At 38.5% G+C, this 26696-nt stretch overlaps 1 protein-coding gene across 6 annotated transcripts; it reads right to left on the bottom strand.

Moving 5' to 3' along the window:
- Positions 1–1062: 1062 nt before the first annotated feature.
- On the bottom strand, positions 1063–26634 carry LOC130597511 (zinc-regulated GTPase metalloprotein activator 1A-like). Of its 6 annotated transcripts, none has more exons than XR_008971787.1 (15): positions 26497–26634; positions 25280–25366; positions 24315–24411; positions 23071–23162; positions 19657–19716; positions 18597–18634; positions 14056–14102; positions 13218–13304; positions 12525–12569; positions 7652–7708; positions 4939–4990; positions 4197–4265; positions 4032–4097; positions 2026–2136; positions 1063–1371 (listed from the first exon to the last, which is right to left on the bottom strand). XR_008971787.1 is itself a non-coding variant. In XM_057406099.1 (15 exons), exons 1-15 carry the CDS (start codon positions 26606–26608, stop codon positions 1313–1315), a joined length of 1098 nt encoding a protein of 365 aa, XP_057262082.1. In that variant the 5' UTR covers positions 26609–26634; the 3' UTR covers positions 1063–1312. The 6 variants fall into 6 exon arrangements, 5 of the variants coding, with proteins under 5 accessions (XP_057262082.1, XP_057262087.1, XP_057262086.1 ...); XM_057406099.1 differs by having other exon boundaries at positions 2026–2155; XM_057406104.1 differs by lacking the exon at positions 26497–26634 and adding an exon at positions 25987–26101 and having other exon boundaries at positions 2026–2155; positions 24315–24464.
- Between the last annotated feature and the right edge of the window lie 62 nt (positions 26635–26696).

Below are 26696 nucleotides of genomic sequence, written 5' to 3'. Positions count from 1 at the left end.
CAGCTATTATACAGACAGTATATATTCCATGTTGTCTCCAGTATTGAGAATTTTTAGTTTCATTTATACAATAGGTTTAGTATTTCTGCTGGTTTAGCGGTACCTGAGATGGATGTACACATTCAAAAAAAAAAAAAAAATCACAAAGTAAGTCCAGAGAGATGGAAGACAGTTTAATAGTAAACTCTAAACACTTTTTACTGTGATTACATCACTTGCAATAATCACTGTTGCTTCATTTCCAGCAGTAACAGAGTTAGCTGGAAGAAGGCACTAGGCTTCAAACAAGTTTACCATACTCCTATGTAACACTTGATGCACAGCACAGTCAACAGCCTTTTTCCTATTTGCATTTCTGCACAGGTACATGATGCTACTGATGTAACTTGGGGACTGAACTAGAGGACCTCTGAAGGTTGCTTCCAACCCAAGTATTCTGTGATTCTATGATTCAATGAACTTTAAGCCAGATCCAAAATGTTGAGTTCTCTGTGTTTGACCATAGACTATAAGAGGTCCTACAGCAGGTCACCTGAGATTCTTAGAAGGACGTCAGGGTTTAACTGTTGCGTAAACTGAAAGAGGAAAAAGAAACTGCTATACTGCATTTCATTCAGTCTTTTCATCATAAAAGTCTTGCAGGGTTAAGTACACACATTTCATCTTTTTTGTAGTTTGATGTCAACCATTTCTTTGTTTCTCTCTCACTGTGACAGTCCTGGGTTCAGCTGTAAGTTTTCTCCTTCCTAGTAGCTGGTGCAGTGCTGAGTTTCAGCTTTAGTCTGAGAACAGTGTTGATAACACACTGGTGTTTTAGCTGTTGCTCAGTAATGCTTAACCCTGATCTCACCTGAGACTTTTCAGTCTCCCATGCTCTGCGAGTGAAAAGGGGCATGAGAAGCCTGGAGGGAACAGAGACATGAGACCTGACCCGAACTAGCCAAAAGGGTACCACAGCATGTCATACCGCAGCACATCATACCCAGTATATAAACTGTGGGGAGTCACTTGGAAGATCAGATTGCTGCTTGAGTTGAGCTGGGTATCAGTTGGTGGAAACAACTGTATTGTGCATCACTTTTGTTTACTGTTGGTTGCTTTTTTCCCCCATTTTAGTTTTATATTCTCTCCCCTTGTTATTTCCCTTATCATTATTACTAGTAGTAGTGGTTTTGTATTACACTTCGGATTTTGTTCTTATCCCAACCTGTGGGGTTTATATTCTTTCAAATCTCCTCCCCATCCCACCCGCAGCAGGGGAGAGAAGGGGAGGAGAGAGAATGGTTGCAGGGTGCTGAATTACCCGCTGGGCTTACACCATGACAGTGGATATGAAAACTTCTTTGATTGCCTCCTTATCCAAGTTTCTGCCTGTAAAGAGAAATAAATTAGTTAACTTTATTTTACAATGTATTAAAAAAAAAAAATGCATGCAAGTAGCAATCTGCCAGTCTTCTCAGCAAACAAAATATTTATTATTCCAATGAGTGAGAACAGCAGTATTAAAATTAAGCTGCAGGTAACAAAGTAACTTTAGCTTTTACAGGCAACAACAGACTTCAAACTGTGCAAGTAAGGGAAAAGAGGAAAAACTGGAGTTTTCTGGTCATAAAAACACTTTGCAAAGCAAAGAGTAGTAAGCAGGAAATAGAAATGTACAGCCTTGGCCTCTGTACAGCTTTACAGAAAAAAAAAACATATTTTATACGTTTTAATGGCTATAATCACCTTAGAGCTACTGAATATTCAATCAAACATTCAAAGCACTCCCATCACCAAATATATGATTATGTATTTTTATTTTAGTGTCACCAAAAGGAATACCATCGATTCCTCTTAGCTACAATATAAAACAGCAAGAGGTCTTGATGGATAAAACTTTGACTGGAGGTTGTGCTGAACATACTCACTGCAATTATTCTGGTCAGTTCAGGCCAGTTGCTTTTCACTGGACAAGTCACAGGACTACCTTCTGAAAGAACAGCTTCTTAAAGTCAAATGAAGAGATATGTAATTTCTTCCTACCTATTAGGACCAGTCTATTTGTTCTCTTTTCGCCTTCTTCCCAGGGTACTGCAGTCTCTTCTAGATCATAGAGCTCATGGACACCTTGGACTATCACCTGATGAGATTTGCCTTGAATAGATACCAGTCCCTTATCAGAAAAATAACTGTTAGGATACATAAATAAATCTTTAAAATGAAATATTTAAGAGGGGAAAAAATGCCCAGCTTTGAAACTAGGCCAAGCAGGGAAAAATATTTCTGGCAACTATGCACCAGTTTTAGTCAAAATAACCATGTAGTATGATCATGTCTAGTTGTAACATCCACCATTCTCACATCTCTTTATTTTATTAAAGACTAATCATTACTCTTTGCCATACTCTGCCTCCTGTTCCTCATTTGGTCAGTACCTGCATTTCTGAGCAAAAATAAAATGTCATGAGCTACTGTGCCATTTGGAATATATATATATATGGTGTTTGACACATGAGTACCTGAAAGACTGACTACTAAAAAAAGATGATGTAAAATGAGCAAAAATGTTTGACTTCAGATTATTCTGAATAAGCTGTCATAGTCAGCACATTCATTATACTGAATCAGAATCCCTGAATACTGGAGAATGAACAAACATTTGTGAAGTAAACCAACTAGCAATAGAATTAGAAATGCATACTGTCAGAGTCAGCTCATTGACCTAAATACCAAAAGCTGTATTAAAAAGTTTTCATCACTTCATGCACAACTTCATAAAATATTTTAGTGGAACACATTCTATAAAACATATCTTACATGCTTATAAAATTTAAAAAAAAAAAAAAGAAATAAAAAGAGTTAAAAATCTTTCATAAAAAAAAAGGTCTGCATTTGACATATTAGTTGAAATTTTCTATTACCACCAAAATGATTATGACTGCAGGTAAGATAAGCAACAAACTTTGGAACCCACTCATAATTATGTGCGGTTCATTTGCTTTAGTGTATTTGTATGTGACTGAGAGCAAGCACGCTGATTATTACAAGCCTCAGATCTCCTACAGAATTTCTGTGATTCCAATGCTCAATAAAATAATAAAAAATGTTATTATGCATAGCAGTACTGTTTTCAGATGGCTTAAGATGCATCAGTGGCTATTTTCTTCTACTTGTCAGGAAAGGGAAGACAAGGATATTCCCATTTTGTTAGTGAAAAAGCAAGAATATAACCTTTCTTCCAATGATATTAAAATAAATATGTCACTATCCATGATGCACAAGTGTCCTCAGAAAGCAAACCAGAGTGTATTTTCTTGCATTCCTTACAGCCTACTAAATGACAAACTCAATTCTTATTTTTTAATGATTTACTTGGCTACTTGGTGTAAGGAAAACAAAAATATCCTAAATTGTCACCCGTACTCCTCTCAAAACCATGCCAACTGAAAAACATTTGAAGCACCCATGAAGATGAATACTTACAGGCTACATCTTTAGAACTACAGGCTGACAATATTCTGCATTACAATATATCTTGAATTACAAGAAGTTGTAAGTGTATACCACAACTAGTACTGCGCTGCTATGTTATGCCAAATTCAACTTCTGCATATTATGCCAACGACAATTACAAATAGCAATATATGGCAACCAATCTACAGTATCTAATCCCTAGATAAGGAGACATTTATGTGAGATGGATGGAACCTTTCAAAGCAATGGAGGTGGAAACAGAAAACTGTTTTAACTCTGTCCTGATTATTACCTCTGCCACTGATGTTTAGGACTGTGTATCTTCCCTCTCAATTCTAAACAAGTAAGATCAATGTTTGCTTCTCTGTCAGCTTTCTCCTTTTGAGTTGTTCCACCAGCCAGCAGATAACTAACTCTTTCTACACGGAACAACAACAAACTACTGTTCTCCATTTTATCTGTGCTACTACAGTGATCCAGTAATGCCTTTGATTAAGTCTGTAACTGACAACACACCATAGTTTTCTAGGTGTAACGGAGATAAAGCATAAAGAAATTGGCCATTTCTGACTAACTTTCAATCTTATGATGTCCATGGTGTGCCCACTCTTATCTTTCATATTCTTCTCCCACAGAAGATCCTATGAAAAGGAAAAATGTTTTCATAAACAGAATGGCATGGGATGATTTTTTATAAACAGCCACAATGATTTCTCCATTGACAGTGATGTATTACTTACCTGAATGAAGAGGTTTAAGTTTTCTTCTTTTATATTTCCTGGAACTTCAAATGTCACTGTAATTATACCCTGCAAATGGAAAGGCCCAGTTATTATTACCAACTTGAATACATATTTCACTACATAAATTAATTAATTACATTTCCTAACTCGGCCTAATAAAAAAGCAACTATATACCCATGTGAAATTAAAAAAAAACAAAAACAAAAAACCCCAAACAATCCACTTCCATCTTGCCCCAAATTGCTGTATTATGTAATACTATCTGGTTCTGTTTAGGGGTGCACTCAAGAGGCATACACACTACTTTGCATGGTTTAATGCCTTTAGCTTTTACCATATAATTCTTCACTGTAGCTGATGTCTGTTCTCAAAGAAAGCCTAAGAATTTTAATTTAAAGCTAGTAAGCTCAGTCATTCAAATATGTTTAAGAATTTTATTTTCTTAGGATACTGATCTTTGTCACAATTTCTGATCTTCATCACAATTCTAACGGACAGAAAATAATCAACATCTTTTCTACTATCCATACTTGCCTATCATAAATTTTTTTTTATAAATAGAATATGTAGGAATAGATTTCAAAAATAAAGCAGCAAACAAATCTACAACAAAGCACATTCCTGTCTGTATTCTATATAATCTTCCAAAGATCTTAAAACACATTACTTCCTAACTGAAATCTTCAACCTTCTAACAAGGTTGTTACAAAAAGATGAAGCAGTATTTTTGCTAATTACCTTGTCTAGATGTGCATGTGTTGTCTTCAGAAGCTCCAGCTTTTTCTGCAAACTGAAAAGAAGTTAAATGTTGTGTTTGAGTGGGATAGACAAAATGTCATTTCATAAACACTCAGCAGTATTGAAAAGCAAAACTAAAACAGATCTAAACTAAAAAATCTAGACTGCACACTCAGAATAAGCCTCAACTGTTAATTCAATTTTAATCTCAAAATACAGATGTTTAGCTATATTGGTTTGACCTAGTTGATCATTTGTGTTAGAATGTTATTTTTTTAAATACTATTAGATTTTAGTGACAACTTGCAGTATCTTTGGGATTTTAAATATAAACACTTCCAGAAGTACAACAGCCTTGATATTTCTTTGTATAGGAACAACAGCCAAACTATATCGTGAGAGCAAGAATTTGTCAATTTATTAGAAGTTGATTTAAAAAAAAGCCCACAGAAAAAAGAACCAACTCTAGGAAAATGATCTGAAAAGACAAAAAAAAAATGTCAAAGCTGTAGCAGTAAGTGGAATCCTATATATCAGCTTCCATTTCAACTTTTGCCATACAGCTCATTCCGACTGTGCAGTGTGCTTGCTAATTTAAAACTCCTCTTTACTTCATAAAGGAACTTGGGGACTTCATAAATTCATAAATTTAAAACTCCTCTTTACTTCATAAAGGAACTTGGGGACGTTTTTTGTAAACTAAGATCCAGGCTCTTACAGTATCATTTTGTGTGACAACATAAAAAGTTACTGCAACTTTAGATTGTACAACCACATCTATCTTTAAGCAAGACAGTGCAAGATTTCTTCAAATACTGTTTTCTGCACCGAAGAACATTCCTCTCTTATGTCCAATATGCAGAAGAAAGAATACCCCAGCAAAGTCACTATGGTGCTCTCAGGAAAGATTGCCCATAAAAATCTCTTTCTACTTTGATGACCGTAAATTTTAAGAAGCCTTCAATGATGGTGGAAAAGGTAATGACTGTTACTGAAGTAACATTTATACACTCCTACTTCTTGCATCTTCTTCGGGTTTTTTGCCTTACTTTTTTCATACTGCATTCCACAAAATCCAGAACTCTTGATGTGCTTCCTGTCACTTCAGAGCACGTGCAATGTACTAGGTTCTACCAGTACAGTCACACCAATAGGATGTTGTATCTGCTAAGCTGACAGAAATCCCTTCTGTAATATGCAGTTAAAAGGACAATTTTATTAGTGTACTAGCATATTACTTGTGCTCAAATGGTGCTGAATTCAAAGAGTTTTTCTGCTGCATTTGATAGGGCAGAAAACACCTTTAATACTTCAGGCAGGGATTTCTGTACATGAACTAATACCAGGGTAAACAATTTAAAACTGTACAGAGGTCCAATAGAAACGAAAGAAATAGAACTTCACTTAAACAGTCCACAACCTTCTTGGTGCTCTTAGAATTTGTCTTTAAATGCTGCATTGTTTTAATACCAAATATTGAGAACCTCTAAAGGAACTATGAGTGAGATAAGTGAGAACAGACTGAGGAAAGCAAGAAAGGTTGTGGGGTTTTTTGATTAACTCTTTAAGGACTTTCTGAGATTTGCAGAGCACAGCACTTCCTAGTAAACCTTGCAGAATGCCATCCAGTATTACAGCTAATCACATCTAACTGTGAATTGCCATTATCAAGAACGATCCTTCTCTGGTTCACATCTTCTTAATGCTTTCTCTGTGTTGTGCGGTTCCAGGATGAGTCAGTTTAGCTACCTGATCCATCATAAGAACTCAGGACATTTATGATCTGGTTTATGACCTAACAGTTACCTACTGTCCATGAAAAATATGTTGGCCTTCCTCCTCCCTTAACTTTCTTCAAACAGTACTTTTCACAAATCATTCAAAAGCCAGTGCCAGCAAACAGAAAGGGCAGCAGAGAGCAAGGATAGTACTGCACCACTTCACTGGGAAATCCCATGAGCGCACCCCATCTACTAGAGATTACTAGCTTGCATCTTCTGCAATTTCTTCCTTCTGTAAATAAGGAAGTGGCTACATTCCTTCACCTGAAGTGAACACTGTGCATCTAGGAAGAAAACCAAAGCTGATACTGCCCCCAGTTACATATTCCCTCCTTTATTGATCTCTCCAGTAATCCTTGCTCTCTTTGCTGAACAACTTCAGCACGCGAAGTAAACAGAAAGCCCTTCTCCCCTCACCTCCAATTTTATTTTTTCCACCCTCTAGCATGCTGAAACACACATTAGGCATTAAAAAAGAAACAAGAACATAGAACACAGTAACCAGAATTTGTTGTGGCTTTGTCTGCTGTTGAACCTCAGTCCCTCACTCTTTTCTCTAAAAACTAAGGAGGCCTCAAGGCCATCATGACATGAAGTGAGAAAACTTTTAAGTACTTTAAGAAAAACAGTGGAGAGCGTATAAACTACTCCAATACTAGTATCAAAGCAAAACTTTAACCGGGGAAAAAGCCAACCACCCACGCACACTCTGGCTCATCTAACTTTACAAGGTCAAAAAACCTTTTTGCACACAAGTGGGAAAAAACCTCAGTCTCAGATTACCACTTATAAAGGGAGAATTTTAAACAAGTGAGAAAGCTAGAATTTCTAAGAAACCCAGATGGAAATTTTAGCCATGTATTTCATGCATGTATTTATACAAACAGACATTATTTCTAACGCAGGACAGCACAGCAAAATTATTACCATACCTTACTCCAGATAAACTGTCAAAAGCATGCAGGTCCAAGACATTGGAGAGATCAACTCTAAACAGAAGAAAGAAAGCAAGATTTGTATTTTTGCTATATTTAAATATTGTGCATAGTTAAATAATTATTTTTGAAATGGTTTACTGAAGCTTATATTAGTTTTCCTGTCTATCATACCAATGCCATCAATCCTTAGACTTATTTTTGAATGTTAGTGGATGGTACTGTCTCCTACAAGGAAATGGCAGTGCTTATTTACACAATAATATATAAGCACAGAAACATTATTCTTAAAAATATAGTAAAACCCAAGGTATTTCCAAGGAAGATGATAAAATCACTCATAATGGATGCCTGAATAACTGATTTTTCCTAAATGGGAAAAGGAACCCTGAAGTTCTTCCCAGCAATTATTCTCCATCCTTAATACAGACCCTATCAAAACACAAACCCCTGGAATATATGCAGTTTATACTGACATGCTATTAGCAAACAAAACTGAAATATGCTATAAAGAAAGTGCTACTACTAAGAATTTCAATTCTAAATGCTACAATGGTATCTCTTCAACTCCATCTCATTGCAGTATTTGTTGTTTTGTCTTTTAATCATTCAGGCTGCACTCCAAGTACATACATTAGATGCAAAAACTCCACACTGTACAGATGTCACAAAAATTGTAAATAATAGTAGTCTCAAAAATAAGACAAATTTTGATATTGCAAGATTAGCTATGAGTAAATATCCAAGATTTACCATAAGAACAAATTCCTGGTTAAATTTAACGTGTAGTCCTCAAGCATTCTCACCTCTCTTTACAGAGAAAAATGACAGTAGCATTATCCTAATACAACAACTTTATGAAATACTATAGTAATACTGAATTTACATAAGAGGACAACAAAAGTCTAAATTTCGCAGAATAATCTAGAGTGACTATTTACACATTAAAACATGAAAAAAAATGGTGAACATTAAAAGCTTGATTTCAAGTAATGCTCACAAGTTTATCCACACCTGCTGTTTTGAACACAAGTCCCAGATGACAATAAATATATTGAAGAAAATTACTTTTTATGTAAGAGACACATGATGACTTATGAGAAATTATTTACTGAGGATCTCTAGAAGAACAGTAAATGACTTCTCAGCAGCAGAATTTATGATTTATAATATTGCTCGTTCTTTAACAGTTTGCAAGTTAACAAGAATACAGTGTGAAGTTGTCAAACCTACTCAAACGTTTCACAAGGCTAGGCTCCTTGAAGAAAGTAATGAAAACAGTATGAGAATAATCCTTATACACTAACAGGATAATCACTAAAGAGAATGATTTTCATAGTGCATCTTTTCAAAAAAAGCATAAACATTCCAGTGATCAGGATAAGTTAAAACCAATAGAAACATTAACAAGATTAATATTTTTGGTAATGTAAGCTGAGCTGATCTTTAGATTGAAAGCAGATAAACATTTGTCTTCAAAACCCTGGGTTACCAAACAAAATACATATTCTACTTGCTGGTCACAGAATCACAGAATCACAGAATCCTAAGGGTTGGAAGGGACCTCAAAAGATCATCTAGTCCAACCCTCCTGCAAGAGCAGGGTAACCTAGAGTACATCACACAGGAACTTGTCGAGGCAGGCCTTGAATATCCCCTACGTAGGAGACTCCACAACCCCCCTGGGCAACCTGTTCCAGTGCACTGTCACTCTCACAGTAAAGAAATTTTTCCTGATGTTCACATGGAACCTCCTATGCTCCAGTTTACACCCACTGCCCCTTGTCCTATCACTGGACATCACTGAAAAAAACCCAGCTCCATCATCCTGACACTCACCCTTTACATATTTGTAAACATTGATGAGGTCACCCCTCAGTCTCCTCTTCTCCAAGCTAAAGAGACCCAGCTCCCTCAGCCTCTCCTCATAAGGGAGATGTTCCATTCCCTTAATCATCTTTGTGGCTCTGCGCTGGACTCTTTCAACCAATTCCCTGTCCTTCTTGAACTGAGGGGCCCAGCCAGAACTGGACACAATATTCCAGATGCGGCCTCACCAAGGCAGAGTAGAGGGGGAGGAGAACCTCTCTTGACCTACTAACCACAACCTTTCTAATGCACCCTAGGACGCCATTGGCCTTCTTGGCCACAAGGGCACATTGCTGGCTCATGGTCATCCTCCTATCCACCAGGACCCCCAGGTCCCTTTCCCCTTCACTACTGTCCAGCAGGTCAGCCCCCAACCTGTACTGATACATGGGGTTGTTCTTCCCCAGATGCAAGACTCTACACTTGCCCTTGTTGAATTTCATCAAGTTCCTCTGGGCCCAACTCTCCAGCCTGTCCAGGTCTCGCTGAATGGCAACACAGCCCTCTGGTGTGTCAGCCACTCCTCCCAGTTTAGTATCATCAGCAAACTTGCTGAGGGTACATTCAGTTCCCTCATCCAGGTCGTTGGTGAAAATATTAAACAGCACTGGTCCCAGCACCGACCCTTGAGGGACTCCACTAATCACAGACCTCCAGCTAGATTCTGTCCCATTGACCACAACTCTCTGCCTTCTTCCTTCCAACCAGTTCTTGATCCACCTCACTACCTGATCATCAAGCCCACACTTCCTTAGCTTATCTATGAGGATGCTGTGGGAGACAGTATCAAATGCCTTACTGAAATCAAGAAAAACCACATCTACCGCTCTACCATCATCCATCCACCTAGTTACTTGCTCATAGAAGGCTGTAAGGTTGGTCAAACATGACTTCCCCTTGGTAAAGCCATGTTGGCTGCTCTTAATGACCCCCTCATCCTTGATATGTCTAGAGATGGTGTCAAGAATAAGTTGTTCCATCACCTTTCCAGGGATGGAGGTAAGGCTGACCGGTCTATAATTACCCAGGTCCTCCTTCTTGCCCTTCTTATAGACTGGTGTGACATTTGCCATCCTCCAATCCTCAGGCACCTCTCCTGTTTCCCACGACTTACCAAAGATGATGGAGAGTGGCCCAGCAATGACCTCTGCCAGCTCCCTCAGCACCCACAGGTGTATTCCATCCGGACCCATCGATTTATAGATGTCCAGATTACTTAACTGATCCCTAACCCAATCCTCATCTACCAAAGCAAACTCCTCCTTTATCCTGACTCCTTCCAGGGCTATAGGAATCTGGGTCCCCCAGGGAGAGTCTGCAGGAGTAAAGACAGAGGCAAAGAAGGCATTCAACACCTCTGCCTTCTTTATATCCTCTGTCTCCAGGGCACCCACTTCATTCAGCAGTGGGCCTATACTGCTTCTTGTGTTTTATTCACTATGTATTTGAAGAAGTCTTTGACCCGACTTGCCAGATTAAGTTCCAAGGAGGCCTTAGCTGTCCTAATTGCTTCCCTACATCCTCTAACAGCTGTCCTATATTCCTCCCAAGTGGCCAGCCCCTCCTTCCATAATCCATAGATTCTTTTTCCGTATGAATTTGCCCAGCAGTTCCTTGTTTAACCATGCTGGTCTCCTGGCTCCCCTACTTGACTTCCTACTCACTGGGACACTCTGATCCTGAGCTTTGAAGAAGTGGTCCTTGAATGCTGACCAACTATCTTGAGCCCCTTTACCACCCAGTACCCTTTCCCATGAGACTTCCTTTAGCAATTGGTTGAAGAGGCCAAAGTTGGCCCTTCGGAAATCCAGAAATGTGGCCTCGCTAGGTATTCTATTCCTCCCACACAAGATCCTAAACTCCACCATCTCGTGGTCACTGCAGCCCAGGCTGCCATTGACCGTCACTACTTCAATCAGACCTATCTAATCAGGCAATAGCAGAGCAAATATTTTTCTCTGCCATTTCCAACTATATTTAAAAAGCCAAGTGTATTTTATCAAGATTATGTCTACTATTTTCCCTTCAAAATAGCTTAAAAGCAGGAAATTGTATTATAGGAAAGTTTATGCTAATATAGTCAAATATGTCATGTAACAGTATGCAAACTAGCCCCAGCAGTCTGAAAGACACACTGATCTCCTAATGTGCCTAGGAATACCCTATTTAATTTTTTTTAAGTAAAAAATCTGATTCAGAATTTCAATGAAAAACAGCAAAACAAACACAATTACTTTTCCTTCTTATAAACTTGTGTGCACCGCTTTCAAGGTAATTTTGTAGTAACAATTTATTTGCAGGAACCACCGTGAGAAAAACCCTCCAATTGACACAACAGAAAGAAAACTTTATAGTGCATGTGGTCAGTGATCAGCTCAGAGACAACTTAGCTTTGCAAGCTGCTATCTTATTAACAAGTTGCAAGTAATTTTGAATTTCTACTTTTAACACTCCCTTAAAAACTGACTACATTTCAGAAAAATGCTGAAGCAAATTAAACTTCACCTGTATTAGCATTTTTCAGGAACTTTCCAAATGCTATCACTCCATGAATGGCAATATAACTAAAATATAACTTTAATAATTGAAAGCCATATTCATAAAAAGACTTAGAACAAAATGGGGGGGATATAAAGCCCAAGCTTTTGTAAAAGCCACTTCTCATGTAACTAAAAAATATAGAAATGTTTACAGTCACATTGCAAAGTCAACTAAAACCCACTAATGATTAGCTCTGTAAACCAAGCTACATATTAGTAGGGATCTTTCTTTAAACACACACTAAAGTGTACAATACAAACAGTAGCAAAGAAAAATACAAAAGAAAAATACATTTTTACTTTAAAAAAAAAAATCCTCCATCTAGATGCTTATTTGTAAAATAAATATTAAATATTTCTAACTTAATAGTTTTCCTTTAAGAAAACTGATCTAATAGCATAATTAAATCTGTCACAAAAGCAGCGGGATTTAGTACCTAGTAATAGTGGCCATTTAATACCTTGATCTTTGTGTCTCTAGAATTTTACCAAGTCCATTTATTGACCTAAAATAAAATAGAAAAATCTTTAGATGAAAATGCAACTAGAATACATTGTTTGAACAAATTAACCATGGAAAGTAGCATGAGAAATAGCACCACAATAATAACACCACTCCTGTTATCAACTTGTTGAACAAACCAACAAACATCCCAAACTACTTTGGCTTTGAGACTTTTTCATTTCCTAAGTAAAGGCTGGGGCACTTTACAAGTTCTGACAAAATACTACTGGAGTGAATAGCATTTTCCTCTTCAAAACTTCTCATGATACACTTTTCCTAGTGAATTCTTTATCTGCTAGAACTTTTTTCTTTTTTGACCTGATGCTAATTCTGAAAAATAAGAACAGCTGCCCACAAATGTAAAAATGTGGGCACATAATACAAAGGCCTGTCCTTAGTAACATTAAATCTTAGCTAGACAGCTAAGGCAGCTAGAGAGCTTAGAGAGACAACCTGATAAAATTATGTACGCAAAGAAAAGTATTTAAATGCCTTTAGAAAGGGACAGACTCTTGTCCCTTCTGAACTAACAATATGTGTCAGTTGTGAGACCTAATTCTGTATTAACAGCAATAAAGAAGTAACTGAGTTTAAATAAAAATAACCTTTGATCCAGTAAAGTGTCAACAGTTAGCCAAAAGCTTCATACCTGACACATGTTCTGACTTTATTCAGCTCTTCTTCTGAAACCAAATCTGTTTTATTGATGATGATAAGATCAGCTAATGCAACTTGCCTATTTATTAAGGAACAAAAAAAAAAATTAAAAAAAAAGACAACATGAACAAATAACTACTTTTTCTGTAAGGCAGAAATACCATCTCTCTCACAGTGCCCCCAAAAAAACCTAGTATGAGTATTGCTAGTACAGAAAGGCAAGTATTAATCAAACTAGCACATCATGGAGTGTGAATAAAGTATTACTGGCTTCTCCTTGAAGTGCTCTTCTGTGCCAGAAATCTGTTAACTTACTTGCTAGTTTTGGGGGGTTTGTTTTTTAAAATGTGATCCAATCCAAAACTCTTGATAATTCATGAACTTCACAAGCCCCTATTTCACTTGTGTGTAGTCTTTGTAAAGTCATACTTGACGTCTCTTTGCTTCATGAAGACTTCTATTGCTATAATTATCCTTAACCACTGCGGCTCTGTATCTAGCAAAAAAAACTATTCCTCCAGCTCCAGTTCTACTTCGAACACCTGATAGATTCTAGCATGCATTTCTTTCTTCCCCCCAACACAGGTGGTTGCCCTTCACTTACGTAAAATCCCATTCCTCTGAAAGTATATATTAGATAAGCCAGATCTTGGAAAAAAGACCAAATGGAGCATGAAGTCTCTTTTCTATTTTCTACCTCATTACACCAATGTACCTTGGTTTAAAGCAAAGGAGGAGAAAAATACCTTATAAAAGAAGCCATTTATAATGGACTTCTATACAGTGCAGTTCCTAGCAGTGATATTTAAAATTAATTTATACATCCATACCGAGATGCTTCATTGACAAGGCCTTCTGACTTTTCCTCTGTCAAGTGCTAGACAAAATAGAAAATATTTGGCTTAATCATATTCAAATGACATTTAAATTCATTTCCAATTAAAGGAAGTCCATCTAGAATTTTTCTGTAAAATGATGGCAGAAAAGCACATTTATACAGTCACCATAACAAAAGCTTATAATCTCTTTTATGAAAACTCTTCTAACGAATTTTATGATTACAATGCTAAAGAGTTCAAACACTGTATTATATTCATAGAATCATAGAATAGCTAGGGTTGGAAAGGACCTGAAGATCATCTAGTTCCAAACTCCTGCCATGGGCAAGGACACCTCAAACTAAACCAGGTCACCCAAGGCTCTGTCCAACCTGGCCTTGAACACCACCAGGGATGGAGCATTCACAGCCTCCTTCGGCAACCCATTCCAGTGCCTCACCATCCTCACAGTAAAGAACTTCTTCCTTATACCCAATCTAAACTTCCCCTGTTTAAGTTTTAACCCATTACCCCTTGTCCTGTCACTACAGTCTCTAATGAAGAATCCCTCCCCAGCATCCCCGTAGCCCCCCTGCAGATACTGGAAGGCTGCTATGAGATCTCCACACAGCCTTCTCTTCTTCGGGCTGAACAGCCCCAACCTTCTACCTTCTCAGCCTGTCTTCATACAGAAGGTGCTCCAGCCCCCTGATCATCCTCGTGGCCCTTCTCTGCACTTGTTCCAACAGTTCCATGTCACTTTTATGTTGAGGACACCAGAACTGCACACAGTACTCCAAATGAGGTCTCACAAGAGCAGAGCAGAGGGGCAGGATCACCTCCTTCGACCTGCTGGTCACGCTCCTTTTGATGCAGCCCAGGATACGGTTGGCTTTCTGGGCTGCAAGCACACTGCAGCCGGCTCATGTTCATTTTCTCATCAACCAACACCCCCAAGTCCTTCTCTGCAGGGCCACTCTGAATCTCTTCTCTGCCCAACCTGTAGCTGTGCCTGGGATTGCTCCAACTCAGGTGTAGGACCTTGCACTTGGCATGGTTAAACTCCATAAGGTTGGCATCAGCCCACCTCACAAGCGTGTCAAGCTCCCTCTGGATGGCATTCCTTCCCTCCAGTGTATCAACCGAACCACACAGCTTGGTGTCATCAGCAAACTTGCTGAGGGCGCACTCAATCCCACTGTCCAAGTCAGCGACAAAGATGTTGAACAAGACCGGTCCCAACACCAATACCTGAGGGATACCAAGCTACAGGCCTGGGGAAGAGTGGCTGGAAAGCTGTTCATGAAAAAGGACCTGGGGGTGCTGATTGACAAAGCTGAACATGATCCACGTTGTGCCCAGGCAGCCAAGAAGGCCAACGGCATCCTGGCCTGTATCAACAACAATATGGCCAGCAGGGCCAAGGAAGTGATTGTACTCAGCACTGGTGAGGCCATATCTGGAATACTCTGTTCCGAAGGCCAGCAAAGCTGGTGAAGGGTCTGGAGCACAAGTCTGATGAGGAAAGACTGAGGGAACTGGGGTTGTTTAGGCTGGAGAAATGAAAGCTCATGGGGGACCATACTGGTCTCTACAACTACCTGAAAGGAGGTTGTAGTGAGGTGGCAGTCATTCTCTTCTTCCACAAAACAAGTGACAGGACAAGAGGTAATGGCCTCAAGCTGCACCAGGAGAGGCTTAGATTAGATATGAGGAAAAATTTCTTCATTGAAAGGGTGCTCAGGCATTGGAACAAGCTGCCCAGGGAAGCTGCAGATCACAGTCCCTGGAAGTGTTCAAAAACCATGTAGATCAAGATCAGTCCCTCAGTGATATGGGTTTAGTGGTAATGGTTGGACCTGTGGTAATGGTTGGACCTGATGATCTTGAAGGTCTTTTCCAACCTAGCTAATTCTATGATTCTGTGAGTTATTTTCTGCCTACTCTGCCATGAAGGCAGCAATCTCCAGGAGATTAGTATCTCACGCACCTGGAGGAAGTAAAAATTTAAATTGATGCTGTAGCATTAGTAAGAGCTCACAACTTACACCTTACATCTCTGGGAAGATCAGTCCTGTGCATTCCTTCATGAGCTCTAAACATAACAGGAATGTTGTTCTAAAATTTGGTTTTAGGTCAGCGGAATATCAAATGAAAATGAAATTGTCAAGGGAGATACTTAAATTTAAAAAGAAACTAGAAAACTATTTTTTCCTCAAGTGACATTATCAGGCATCTAATGTTAGTTGATTGGCAAAAGTGGAAGAAACTGATAAGGGAGGGAGGGAGGGAGGGGAGGGAGGGAGGAGGAAGGGAGGGAAGGAAGGAAGGAAGGAAGGAAGGAAGGAAGGAAGGAAGGAAGGAAGGAAGGAAGGAAGGAAGGAAGGAAGGAAGGAAGGAAGGAAGGAAGGAAGGAAGGAAGGAAGGAAGGAAGGAAGGAAGGAAGGAAGGAAGGAAGGGAAAACTCCTAAACTATTTCCTAATTGTGCACAACCTAAGCACAGCATAAAAACAGGATGACTTGGCGGGAACGTCTCCTTTGACTTTTTGTTTGTAATCCTCTGTGTATTGATTCTATTGAATTAAATGTTGTCAGATTTGTTGTTCTGTCCAAATATCAAGTCTGCGAAGCAGAGAACTGGCACTTCAACTGCTTGCCCTTGATTAAAAAAAAATAATAATAAAATAAAATGAGTATTTCAGATTGCTGGGTGACAAATCCATTAGTGACAACCCATGATACCAGTTATCACTTCAGTTTCTATTGGCTGACTGATCACAGGGTACTACTTGTCAGCTTTCCTTGTAACAGGTTGGTTAATTGAAGCATGACACCCTTAAACTGCTGCCTGTTACCTCAATCTCATTACCTGCATGGCTTCAAAATTCTCTGAATCACAAGCAGCCGTTGAGGTCAAGCTTTGCAACCAGAGGAACTGCATAAGTTATCCTTTATACAAAGCAAAAGTAGTTTACTTGGCAGAAAAAGTTGGAAGTTTCTGCTACTCTGAACAGATGTCTGTGTTGTACTGATTAAATAACATAAGCATTTTCATTAAGCTGTCAAAAATAACAATGGATAGAAATGCTGAATATTTCAAAACATTTTTGTGCTGTCTCTGACAGTACTTGAAAGCTTAAACATGAATCTTTTAACATTAATAATTCAGGGCTGCTGTGTGGAACATGATTTTATTTGCTTGAAACCAGTAAATCAGCATTGCATGGAGAGAAAGATAAACAGAACAACATTTTCGCAAATAGTAAAACACATCCAAAGTAGTATGAAGGCACCCAGCTAAAAAGGGGAGTAATTTCAGACTTGTTGTGGCTTCTTGTGATAGTTCAGCTGATTTAAAAGTTGGCTCCTGCTTAAAAACACAAACCAGCTCTCATCCCTCCCCTACATTTTCTACCAACTCCTCCACAGAAGGCCATGCAAAACATGATGGCTTAACTTGACAAACTGGCTTGCTATGAGGTTACATTAGCTCTATCCCGGTGCAACACAATATGGTGAGGGGACAGGACTGCCCCCTTTCAGTAAATCAACTGTTAGATTACCTCCACTGAAACAAGAAATCCAAACAGTCCACACACACAAAAAAAATATTACAAAGGAGGGGTCACTTCCATATTTTTTAACCATTATTCCTCAGTTCTCTCAACTTTTTACAGACATTACAGAGACATTAAAAACAGCTCCACAGTATGATGGTATTTTTTACCCTGGGGATTTTTTACCCTTCCTCACGGTCACTTTTGTTTTGAATCCTGCAAAATCAGTACCTAACTGAAGTCATCAGTCACTTCCTAAGTTAATTAAGTTGCAAATAATTATATTTATTACTACCTATTACAAAAAAAAAGACCAAAACAAAAAAAAGCAACACCAAAAAAAAACCAAAACAAAACACAGTTGAAGTATTTGATTTAATCACCATTTCTGCTATCCTAATGGTTCAATACTGTTTTTATATTACATATCATATAGATTAGTCTAATACCTGCTCTTTTTGTCTGCTTCCATGTAATGAAGTAACCCTCTAATCTGAAATGGTATCTAGACATCTGGTTTTCTCATCTCTCCTCACCACACACACCACTTGCCATTACATTAGCTTTCCCAATTTGAGCCTTAACACATCAGTATCAGAGGCCCATTCTTCAGAGGTTTCTCTTCAAGTAACTTAGGCCAATGACACTCTGTAAGGCACATTTCTCCACTGTTTTTACAGTAATCCAAATACCTATCTAGAATACAACCAAGATTTCTAAGTGAAGTCATGGAACTAGAAGGAATCAAGTATCTAGCATCCTGAGAACTCTTAGTAGACATGCTGCAGTGTTGGTAAGAATCTGAATTCCTATGTGTATTGGTACTTCCTTGTTCCCATTCAAAATATAGCACTAATGTACCATAGCAACTGAAATACAACCTCATTGTAAGAATTAAAGTTATTGTAAAACAATGTAATTCATCTGAATGAACATTATGCAATAGCTGTTCTTATGCTGCAGTTTTAAACTGTGTAAAAATTCCAGTAGTTTACCTGCAATCCATGCTTTGCATCAACAACCGACACAATACCTAAAAGAGAACATTAAATGGAATAGAAATGTCTGGCGAATTTAACAATTTAACAATTTATAAACTTCCTGTACAACTACAAAAATAAAAGTATCACATTTACAACTTGTTATCATACTTTCAATGCTTGCAGTATATCTGAGCATTAGACTTGTTACCTAATTATTTTCTTATTTGTAATTTGTATTTGTGTAAAAAAAAAAAAAAAGTCTATCACACCAGGTGAGAGAAATTCTTACAAGGTAGATACCTCTCCCCTTCTTTCACAACAGCAAACAAGCAAATTTTACAGGTTATTGAAACAAATTACAGGGACTGACTGAGGTATGCGGCTATTCTCATTGTAAGTAACCAGGAATCTGCAGAATTTCTCTGGCAGAAACTTAGGAAGCCATTTCTTATTGAACTGTTTGCTTGGCTAGATGGGTATTTCACAGACTAATCAAAGTGTTAGCAAGGTATTTTTTTAAGTCAAAAAACAAGACTGTTTTGCTTACATTAAAAAAAAATCATCATTCAACAAGCTTTTTAACTACATTTAGTGATGATTCATACTACAGTGAACTCGGATTTTTATTGGAACACAGCCAAATACTAGAGCTAACAGAGTACAACAAAAAAAGTAGAAAATAAAAGGCAGGAGACCAGATTATTACAGGTTAAAAAAAAAAAGAGTTAAAAAAAAAAAAAAAAAAAAGGAAAAAAACTTCTAAATAATGTTTTATAACATCTAATGACGGGTTCCATCCCACCAATCACAAGACTGTTTCTGTATCTGACCCCTTAGCAAAGCATTACACAACTTTTGTTCCATTTAGTAAACTGAAATAGCTCACCATAGTCAGACAAATGAGCACCAGAATCACTAAGTGAATCTCTGCGGTCAAATTTGGGGATTTGAGAAACAAAATAATTTTCTGACATTTCAAACATTTTCTTTAACCTTGCCTTAAATTATAAAAATACATTACATTAAATCAAGATACAGAATGTCAATATGTTAGAAAATCTGCATGTCTTACCATCAAGATAGATATCACTTCCCAGCTCAGAATCAACCCAGAACATGGAGGCCACAGCTCCTATGAATTGCAGTAAATTCAGTTGCAAAATTTACATTTTCCAGTAAACTACTAATATGCAGACATTTCATTAAAAAATTCTTATTTGTAGTGCTGTACTTGAAACTCCCCTCTTCCAAACTCAGAATGCACCATAGACTTCAAATACCCACCACACATTTGACCTAACAACAGCTACCAAACATTTTACTTGTGCATACATCATCAGCTAGGACTACAAAAAGCTTTAAAAATCTCACAAATCTGGATGCAATTTAAGTTGGCTAAACTACCTTTAGTAGTAGTATCAACTAAATGTCATTACTATACTCCACGGCTCACTCTTTCTAAGAAGTTCTGTACTCCACCATTCACCTTTCAGCTAGTTTCTAGGTCATGGAACACATACAGGGGAAAAAAAACAACAACATACAAAACAGTTAAAGAAAAATGGAATTAGGACATTTAAGAAATATGCTCCCTCCTAGGGACCCCTTCTTCTTCACTGGCTTCTATGACCTCTGCCATAGTTCCTTACATCTTAAATCAACAGGATTTTAAAATAAATAAATAAATAAATAAATAAATAAATAAAAATAAAAGAGCTTTTGGCTTTAGATAAAATAGACTGAGTTAAGAAATGTCTAATGCATGTTCAATCTGCAACTAGATACTGCACTGAAAGGGGAATTTAGGAACGTAAATCATGCCTGATCAGTCTGGGAAGGCTGTATCTGGCTTTCTGTGAAAAAAAAAAAAAAAGATAAAATTACTGTATTTGTGGACAAGGGTAAAGTACCATAAGCCGTTTACATCACCTCCAGCAGATTTTTCAACATTGCTTCAAAGACATTCTAGTAGTCAAGCTGGGACATTATCAATCTAAATGAAAAGACAACTAGGTAAAACTGGTTGATAATTAAGCTATAAAGCTGCAATTAACAGGTCATACCCTAACTGGAAGAAAGTAGTAAGTCAGGTTCTATTCTGGGTGGAACCTGTCCTGTTTAACATCCACCAGGAACCAAGAAGGAACAGAAGACATGCTTGTCAAGACTGCAGAGACTATGAGAGTTGGAAAGGAACAGCTAATATATCTAAGGGCAGAGCTATCTTTCAGAGGGACATGGCCAGACAGGAGGGAATGGCCAACAAGAAACAGATGAAATTCAGCAAGAAAAAACACTGAGTAATAATACACTTAGGAATGAAGAGCCCTGGGCAATGACACAGGCTAGGGACAGACTGCCTGGGGAGCAGGTCTACAGAGAATGCCCTGGGCATCCTGGTAGGCAGGAAGCAAGCAAGCAGGGTACCCATGGATCAGAAAGGCCAAAACCACCCCAGACAGTTGGAACAAAAGCATGGCTGAAGCAGGTTATTTTCCTCTAACACTTTCAAGTCCGTATCTGGCTAGCACTTCCAGCACACAGATCCCCTATACAGGAAGCGTACTATCAGTACAGTTGAGGACAGAGCACAAGCCCTACAAGGAGAGGTGAGGGAACTGCATTTGCTCAGCCTGGGAGACAGGAAAGTGCCTGTAGAATCTAACAGCATCCTCCCTGGTACCTACAGGTGAGTCACTGAGAAGACTGATCCAGACTGTGGGAGAAGGATGGGAGACAACTGTAGTAAGCTGAACTAAGCAAGGTCCAGACAACATTTATCAGCAAAACGTTTTTTCACCATGAAAAGGCAGGCACAGAACAGGTTGCCTGGAAAGGTTGTGTCAAATTTATCCTTAGAGGATGGAGATATATGACCTGATATCCCAAAGGGTTTGGTCTTTTCTTATAGCTGATCCTGTTTTGGACAAGAGGTTGGACTGAGGACCTCCTAACATACTGAATTATTTTGTATGATTCTAGTATTTTTTCATATTAGGCCTCATTATCCATTGAATTTCCATCCAGATGAGATCCTTCTGGAATAATGAAACATGTAGTATTCTCTTGTCTTTGTACCATAATCTGTAATCTTGTGAGGATGTAAAACAGAAAATTACTAAACTGCTGAGTCTTGAGCAAAAAGAATCAACAAGTAGTTGGACAACTTGCACCATATTCTATCAAGGATTCTGAATCTGTGACCTGATACCTGTGTACTACACATGGCCTAGGAGTAAGCTACTCCTGTTTTCTGCTAAAATGGCCCTGTAAAATAGATTCTAGCAACTGCAGAATGTGCTGTATATTTCTTAAGGAAAAAAAAAAATTAAAACATCATAATTATGAAAAAAAAACCCAACTTAACATAGATCAGTGGCACAATATGAAGGGCAGGAGGAGCTGACAGCAGCAACAGCACTTTTTTTTTTTAATTATCAGAACCTTTGCTAGAGGCAGGCTGTCAGTAACTAAGTGAAGTAAGCACATTAGAAGAAAAAAAAAACAAAACAACAAAAAACCTCAGTACCTAACCTCATTCTAACACCTACAACTGTCCACCTGAAATGACAATATGCAGTCCTCCAAGCATCACTCGGCATCAACACCAAATGCCTGTCATTTGTTCACAGTGCTTACTCATGCAAGATATAGCAGGCCACAACATCTAATGGTTTTCTGGTGTCTATTGATTTTTTTTCCCAAAACCTTAATAGTTTTCCAATTTGACTCACACAGAATTTGTCCGTAACAGAGGCCAAATCAATGTCCTTTCCTTTGAAGGAAATTACTTTACCATGACAACTATTTAGCTTTCAGCTGGAAAACATCAGTCTCCTAAATGGAAACAATTGCATTTCTGATAAGAATTTCCTTCACTCTCGATCAACAACACATTTTTAATTGATGATTCAGTGAAAATTGTTTTAGATAGCTATTACTAACATGAGCTCAAGTTTAAACACCTTTTTATAATAAATATCTAAAGATAAAGAGTACACAAGAAATTTTTAAGATCGACTATTGTTCTCTACCTACCAGAAGCATGTATGAGTCTGTTTTGGAGCATATTTTATGACTTCATAAAATGCAAGTTCTATAACAATCAGTGTAACAATACATCAGATGCTAACAATTTATACTTGAGAAGGAACAATACAGAACAGCAAAAGCCATCTGAAAACCACTAGTTCCAGGGTGCTCCTCTTCTCCAAGCCCAGTTTCTTTTCTTTATAGAAATACATTTTAGCTGGATTTCTGTTGAGCTTTAGGGGCAATCTGGAGTAAGTTGAAAAAAAAAAAAAACACCACCCAAATCCCTGCTACTGCAGCTATCTAATTCACTTTTTAGTCTATGTAGCAATTAAAGTATATGCCTGATAACTCACTATTTTAGATTACATCTTGCACAGTGAACTGATAGGTAAGCAAACAAGCACCTCATAAAAACAAAATAATTATCAGTTACGAAAACTGTGTGAACTACCTGGATCTGCCAAACCAGTTGTCTCTAACAATATATAGTCAAATTTTCCTCTCCTTTGCATCAGGTTCTCAATCGCCTTCACACCACTGTCCCTGTAAGAAGAAACAAACGTGAGAACAGAGAAAACAAGCTAAAACATGTATAAACATTTATCTTCTGACGCAGAACACAGTGTCATTACCATCAAAGCAAAGGGCTGAGTCAGGGTTTACAATTCACAATGAAAACTCAGCCACCCAGCTGCTTCTCTAATATTAGGCAAACTGTACTTTCCTGTTTTATTTTGGTCTGAAACAGTATTTGCTTACTCCCAACAGGAATAATAAAGGTGATTTAAATGAAGATTTGTTTTCAAACACTGAAAACCCTGTAATGGACAGCAGGACAGTGTAAACACATGACTATTTGGTTTGGCGGGAAGGGAGCTGGAGAACTGAACCATGTTCTCCTGCCTTTCCACCTTACCTACAGCAAAATTAAGAGGAGTTATTTACTAGATCTCAGCTGATGAAGTCAGCCTGAAGCAGAAATGTATGGCATTATATAAAACACCAATGTATGTAAAATATTGCAGCAGTGGCGGCATTTCTTGCATCCCAACAGAACACAGTGCAACAGGGTCTTCTGTTTTCCATTTACTACTCCAACTTCAGGCATAGAATAAGTTCTTCCAAATTTTCATGACTATTAGGCCATCACTTTCACTATAAACTTAGCACAAACAACCTAGCATTCAAGCAAAAAGGGTCAAAACATGTCGAAGGAACAAATACACTCCTGCATTTTAACATGACCATCATCTAACAATTTGGAATTCTGTATTTCATTAGGTTACCAAAAGGTTCTCTCTCCACCCTGAGGTGTAGAGTATTCATGTATTAACCAAAACACAAATAAAAACCCAGATTATTTAACGTGGAAAAAACCCAGATTATTTAACGTGGAAATTCCTGTATCTTTAGCTCTCTGTATAAAAGCATGTAATACAGAAGAAGGAGAGCTCCCTAACTACAATATCCCAATGGTGTATAAATCAGTATTTGGATTATTTTTCTGAAAGACACTAAGTCCAAACCCAGTGAGGCAACAAAATGAAGTAAATTTCTATCTCCCAAAGTCCAATTTTTGTTTTATCCTACAAGGAAATCTCGGTCAGTACTACCACCAGTTTTAGGAACCAGATTCTCAATGTCTTGTCCTTTCTCCAGCTCTCCCAAAACCCACTCTAAGAATGTGTTCCTTACTTTACAGAACAGCACAGGCAGCCATTTCTGAGCTCCAGCCATTCTTCATAGAGTTCTCCCCCTTGACTGATTGCCAGGGATTTCTCCAAGGCACTTCCTGGAAATATAAGTAGTACTACAATATTAATCTATAAATCTGCATGACGACACCTGGAAAAGAGATAAAAGATTTGAGTTGGTATACATTTTTACTCTTGTATTATATATTTTAATTCTGAGACCATGTTTCTGGCATGTTCTTCAGAAATTAGTATTTTCCATTTTATGAGAAATTTAAAAGCCAAAGTCAAGCTGGTTCTACAAAGACCAAAACCCACAGAATGAAAGTACAGAGTAAATGTCACAAACTTTCCTGACAGAACGGGAAGTCAGCCTTCACCTCCATATCAAATAAAGGATCTCTCTTACTTTTCAATTTAGACTCCATGACCAGAAAAGCAGTACACATCTTTGTTGACAAAAACGAACAAAGAAAACACCACCAACTTGGTGCAAACTGTAAGCAATGCTGATATGAAATCACAGCTATAACAGTTAAAAATCACGAGAAGGAAAGCAGAAAAGTTCAAAGAACCACTGGCACCAAGCACACACCTTCCCATTTTCTTGGGGATAATTTGTGATCTGCAAGTGACTGACAGGCAGGGAAAGAAAATATTATCTACCAACACATTACTTTCATTTTCATTTGCTTGAAACTAAGCAGGACAAATGGAGGCACAGAACTTCCAAAAGGGTGATATGTTCGTTACCTTGACTCCAAGGGACTCGATTTATGTAAGAAACAGATTAATGCATAGTATTATTTTATGAACACTATCCAAAAGATTTTTTGCCCTTCTTAAGACAATGACACAAAGCAGTAACTTCAGTAACAGATTTAAAACTACAATGCTTTCAATTTCCAGAATTTGTATGTATTTGTCATTTTATGGCTAAAACAATGTTTCTGCAAATTTACATACCTTCTCCAAACTCATTCAGAATAACTGCTATTCTTTTATCATGCTGTTCTGTAAGTATGTAATTTAGAAGAGTTGTTTTCCCAGCTCCTAGAACACAGATCATATTTCTATTAAAATGTTTTTAAAAAGCGCAGATTTTCAAATAAAAGGCAAACACTGTTGTGCAACCTCTGACAAATCTCTCCTCTCCTGAAATATGAGTTTTCATGATTGTAGCTTGCATTCCATTATTATACTGTAAAAATTAATTTGTAAAGATAATTTGATCCCATGCAACTATCAGGATATTAAATATCAGCCTTAAGAAGACAGGTGGTTTCCCATTCACTGTCAGTGCTTGACAGACTTAAAACTCCTCTATCAGCTTTGCAGCCTTTCCTGAGAAAACCCTTTTTACGTTTCAGTTAACAAAAGGTGCACTTATTCTTTCCCCTATCACCGCCTTTTCCAACCAGCACTTCTGTCATCGGTAATCAATGATGTGCTACTGACTGCCATTACATGAGGCATTGTTAACCAAGGTGTTCACACCTTCTGTGTAATACCACGTTACTAACAGTTTCACCCTGTATATGCACAAGATCAGAAGTAGGGGAATTTGGTAAAGCAACCTTCCTTCCCTGCCCTCGGGCCACTGTGAGTATGATGTAATGGAAAGTTACAACTTTTAGAAGTGTTGGTGATCCTAAACTTAACCTTACTCTTACCATACACATCTGTATTTGAAGCTCTCAAAATAGTGTTGGTTTAAGTGAGGGAAGCTAAGCCTCACATTTCTACGACTGCAATTCAGTTTGAATTTAACTCAGCAAATACCCAGTTTAAATGCATTCTGTTAAATATACTGACGTTCGGTGGCAAAACGCGGTTTGTCAAACATAACCATAACAAAACTGGAGCTGGTACCGCTGATCGAAATCGCTGTGAAAGCATGGCCGGAGCTGTACTTGGCAGAAGCTGCGCAAGGACAGCGCGCTTTCACTACGCGAGCAGCGCCGATGACCGCTTTCTGTACAGCACCAGGGGCGCGATCTGCCACCCAGCCGGCGGGCACGGGGGCAGCGGCCGGACCTGCCAAGCACTCTCGCCTCCGGAGCCCCCGCTGCCTAGCCCCGTCCTCGGGTCTCCCAACCGCCACGGGCCGCCTGCTCAGCTCCCCCCGGCACCGGGAGGCGCGGCACGCCGGCGGCGGGAAGGGCCGCGGGGCTGCTTCTCACCCAGATACCCCGTGATGATGGTCACGGGGATCTTCCTGCTGCGGCTGGACTCGGTCTCCCCCTTGCCGCCGGCGTCTATCGGGACCAGGTCGGGGCAGACTTCGTCCTCCATGAGGGCACGGGCCCTGCAGCTCTGCGCGGCCGAGGGACAGCCACAGGCGGCTGCAGGCTGCGGCGGGCACCACCGCCCCTCCCCTGAG

This window comes from Pezoporus wallicus, unplaced genomic scaffold, assembly GCF_028554395.1.
Source record: "Pezoporus wallicus isolate ANWC-B61680 ecotype Strahan unplaced genomic scaffold, APGP_CSIRO_Pwel_v1 contig_7506, whole genome shotgun sequence".
Taxonomy (NCBI): domain Eukaryota; kingdom Metazoa; phylum Chordata; class Aves; order Psittaciformes; family Psittacidae; genus Pezoporus; species Pezoporus wallicus.
The sequence above is the reverse complement of the archived record's forward strand: the minus strand, read 5'-3'. Positions and strand labels throughout refer to the sequence as shown.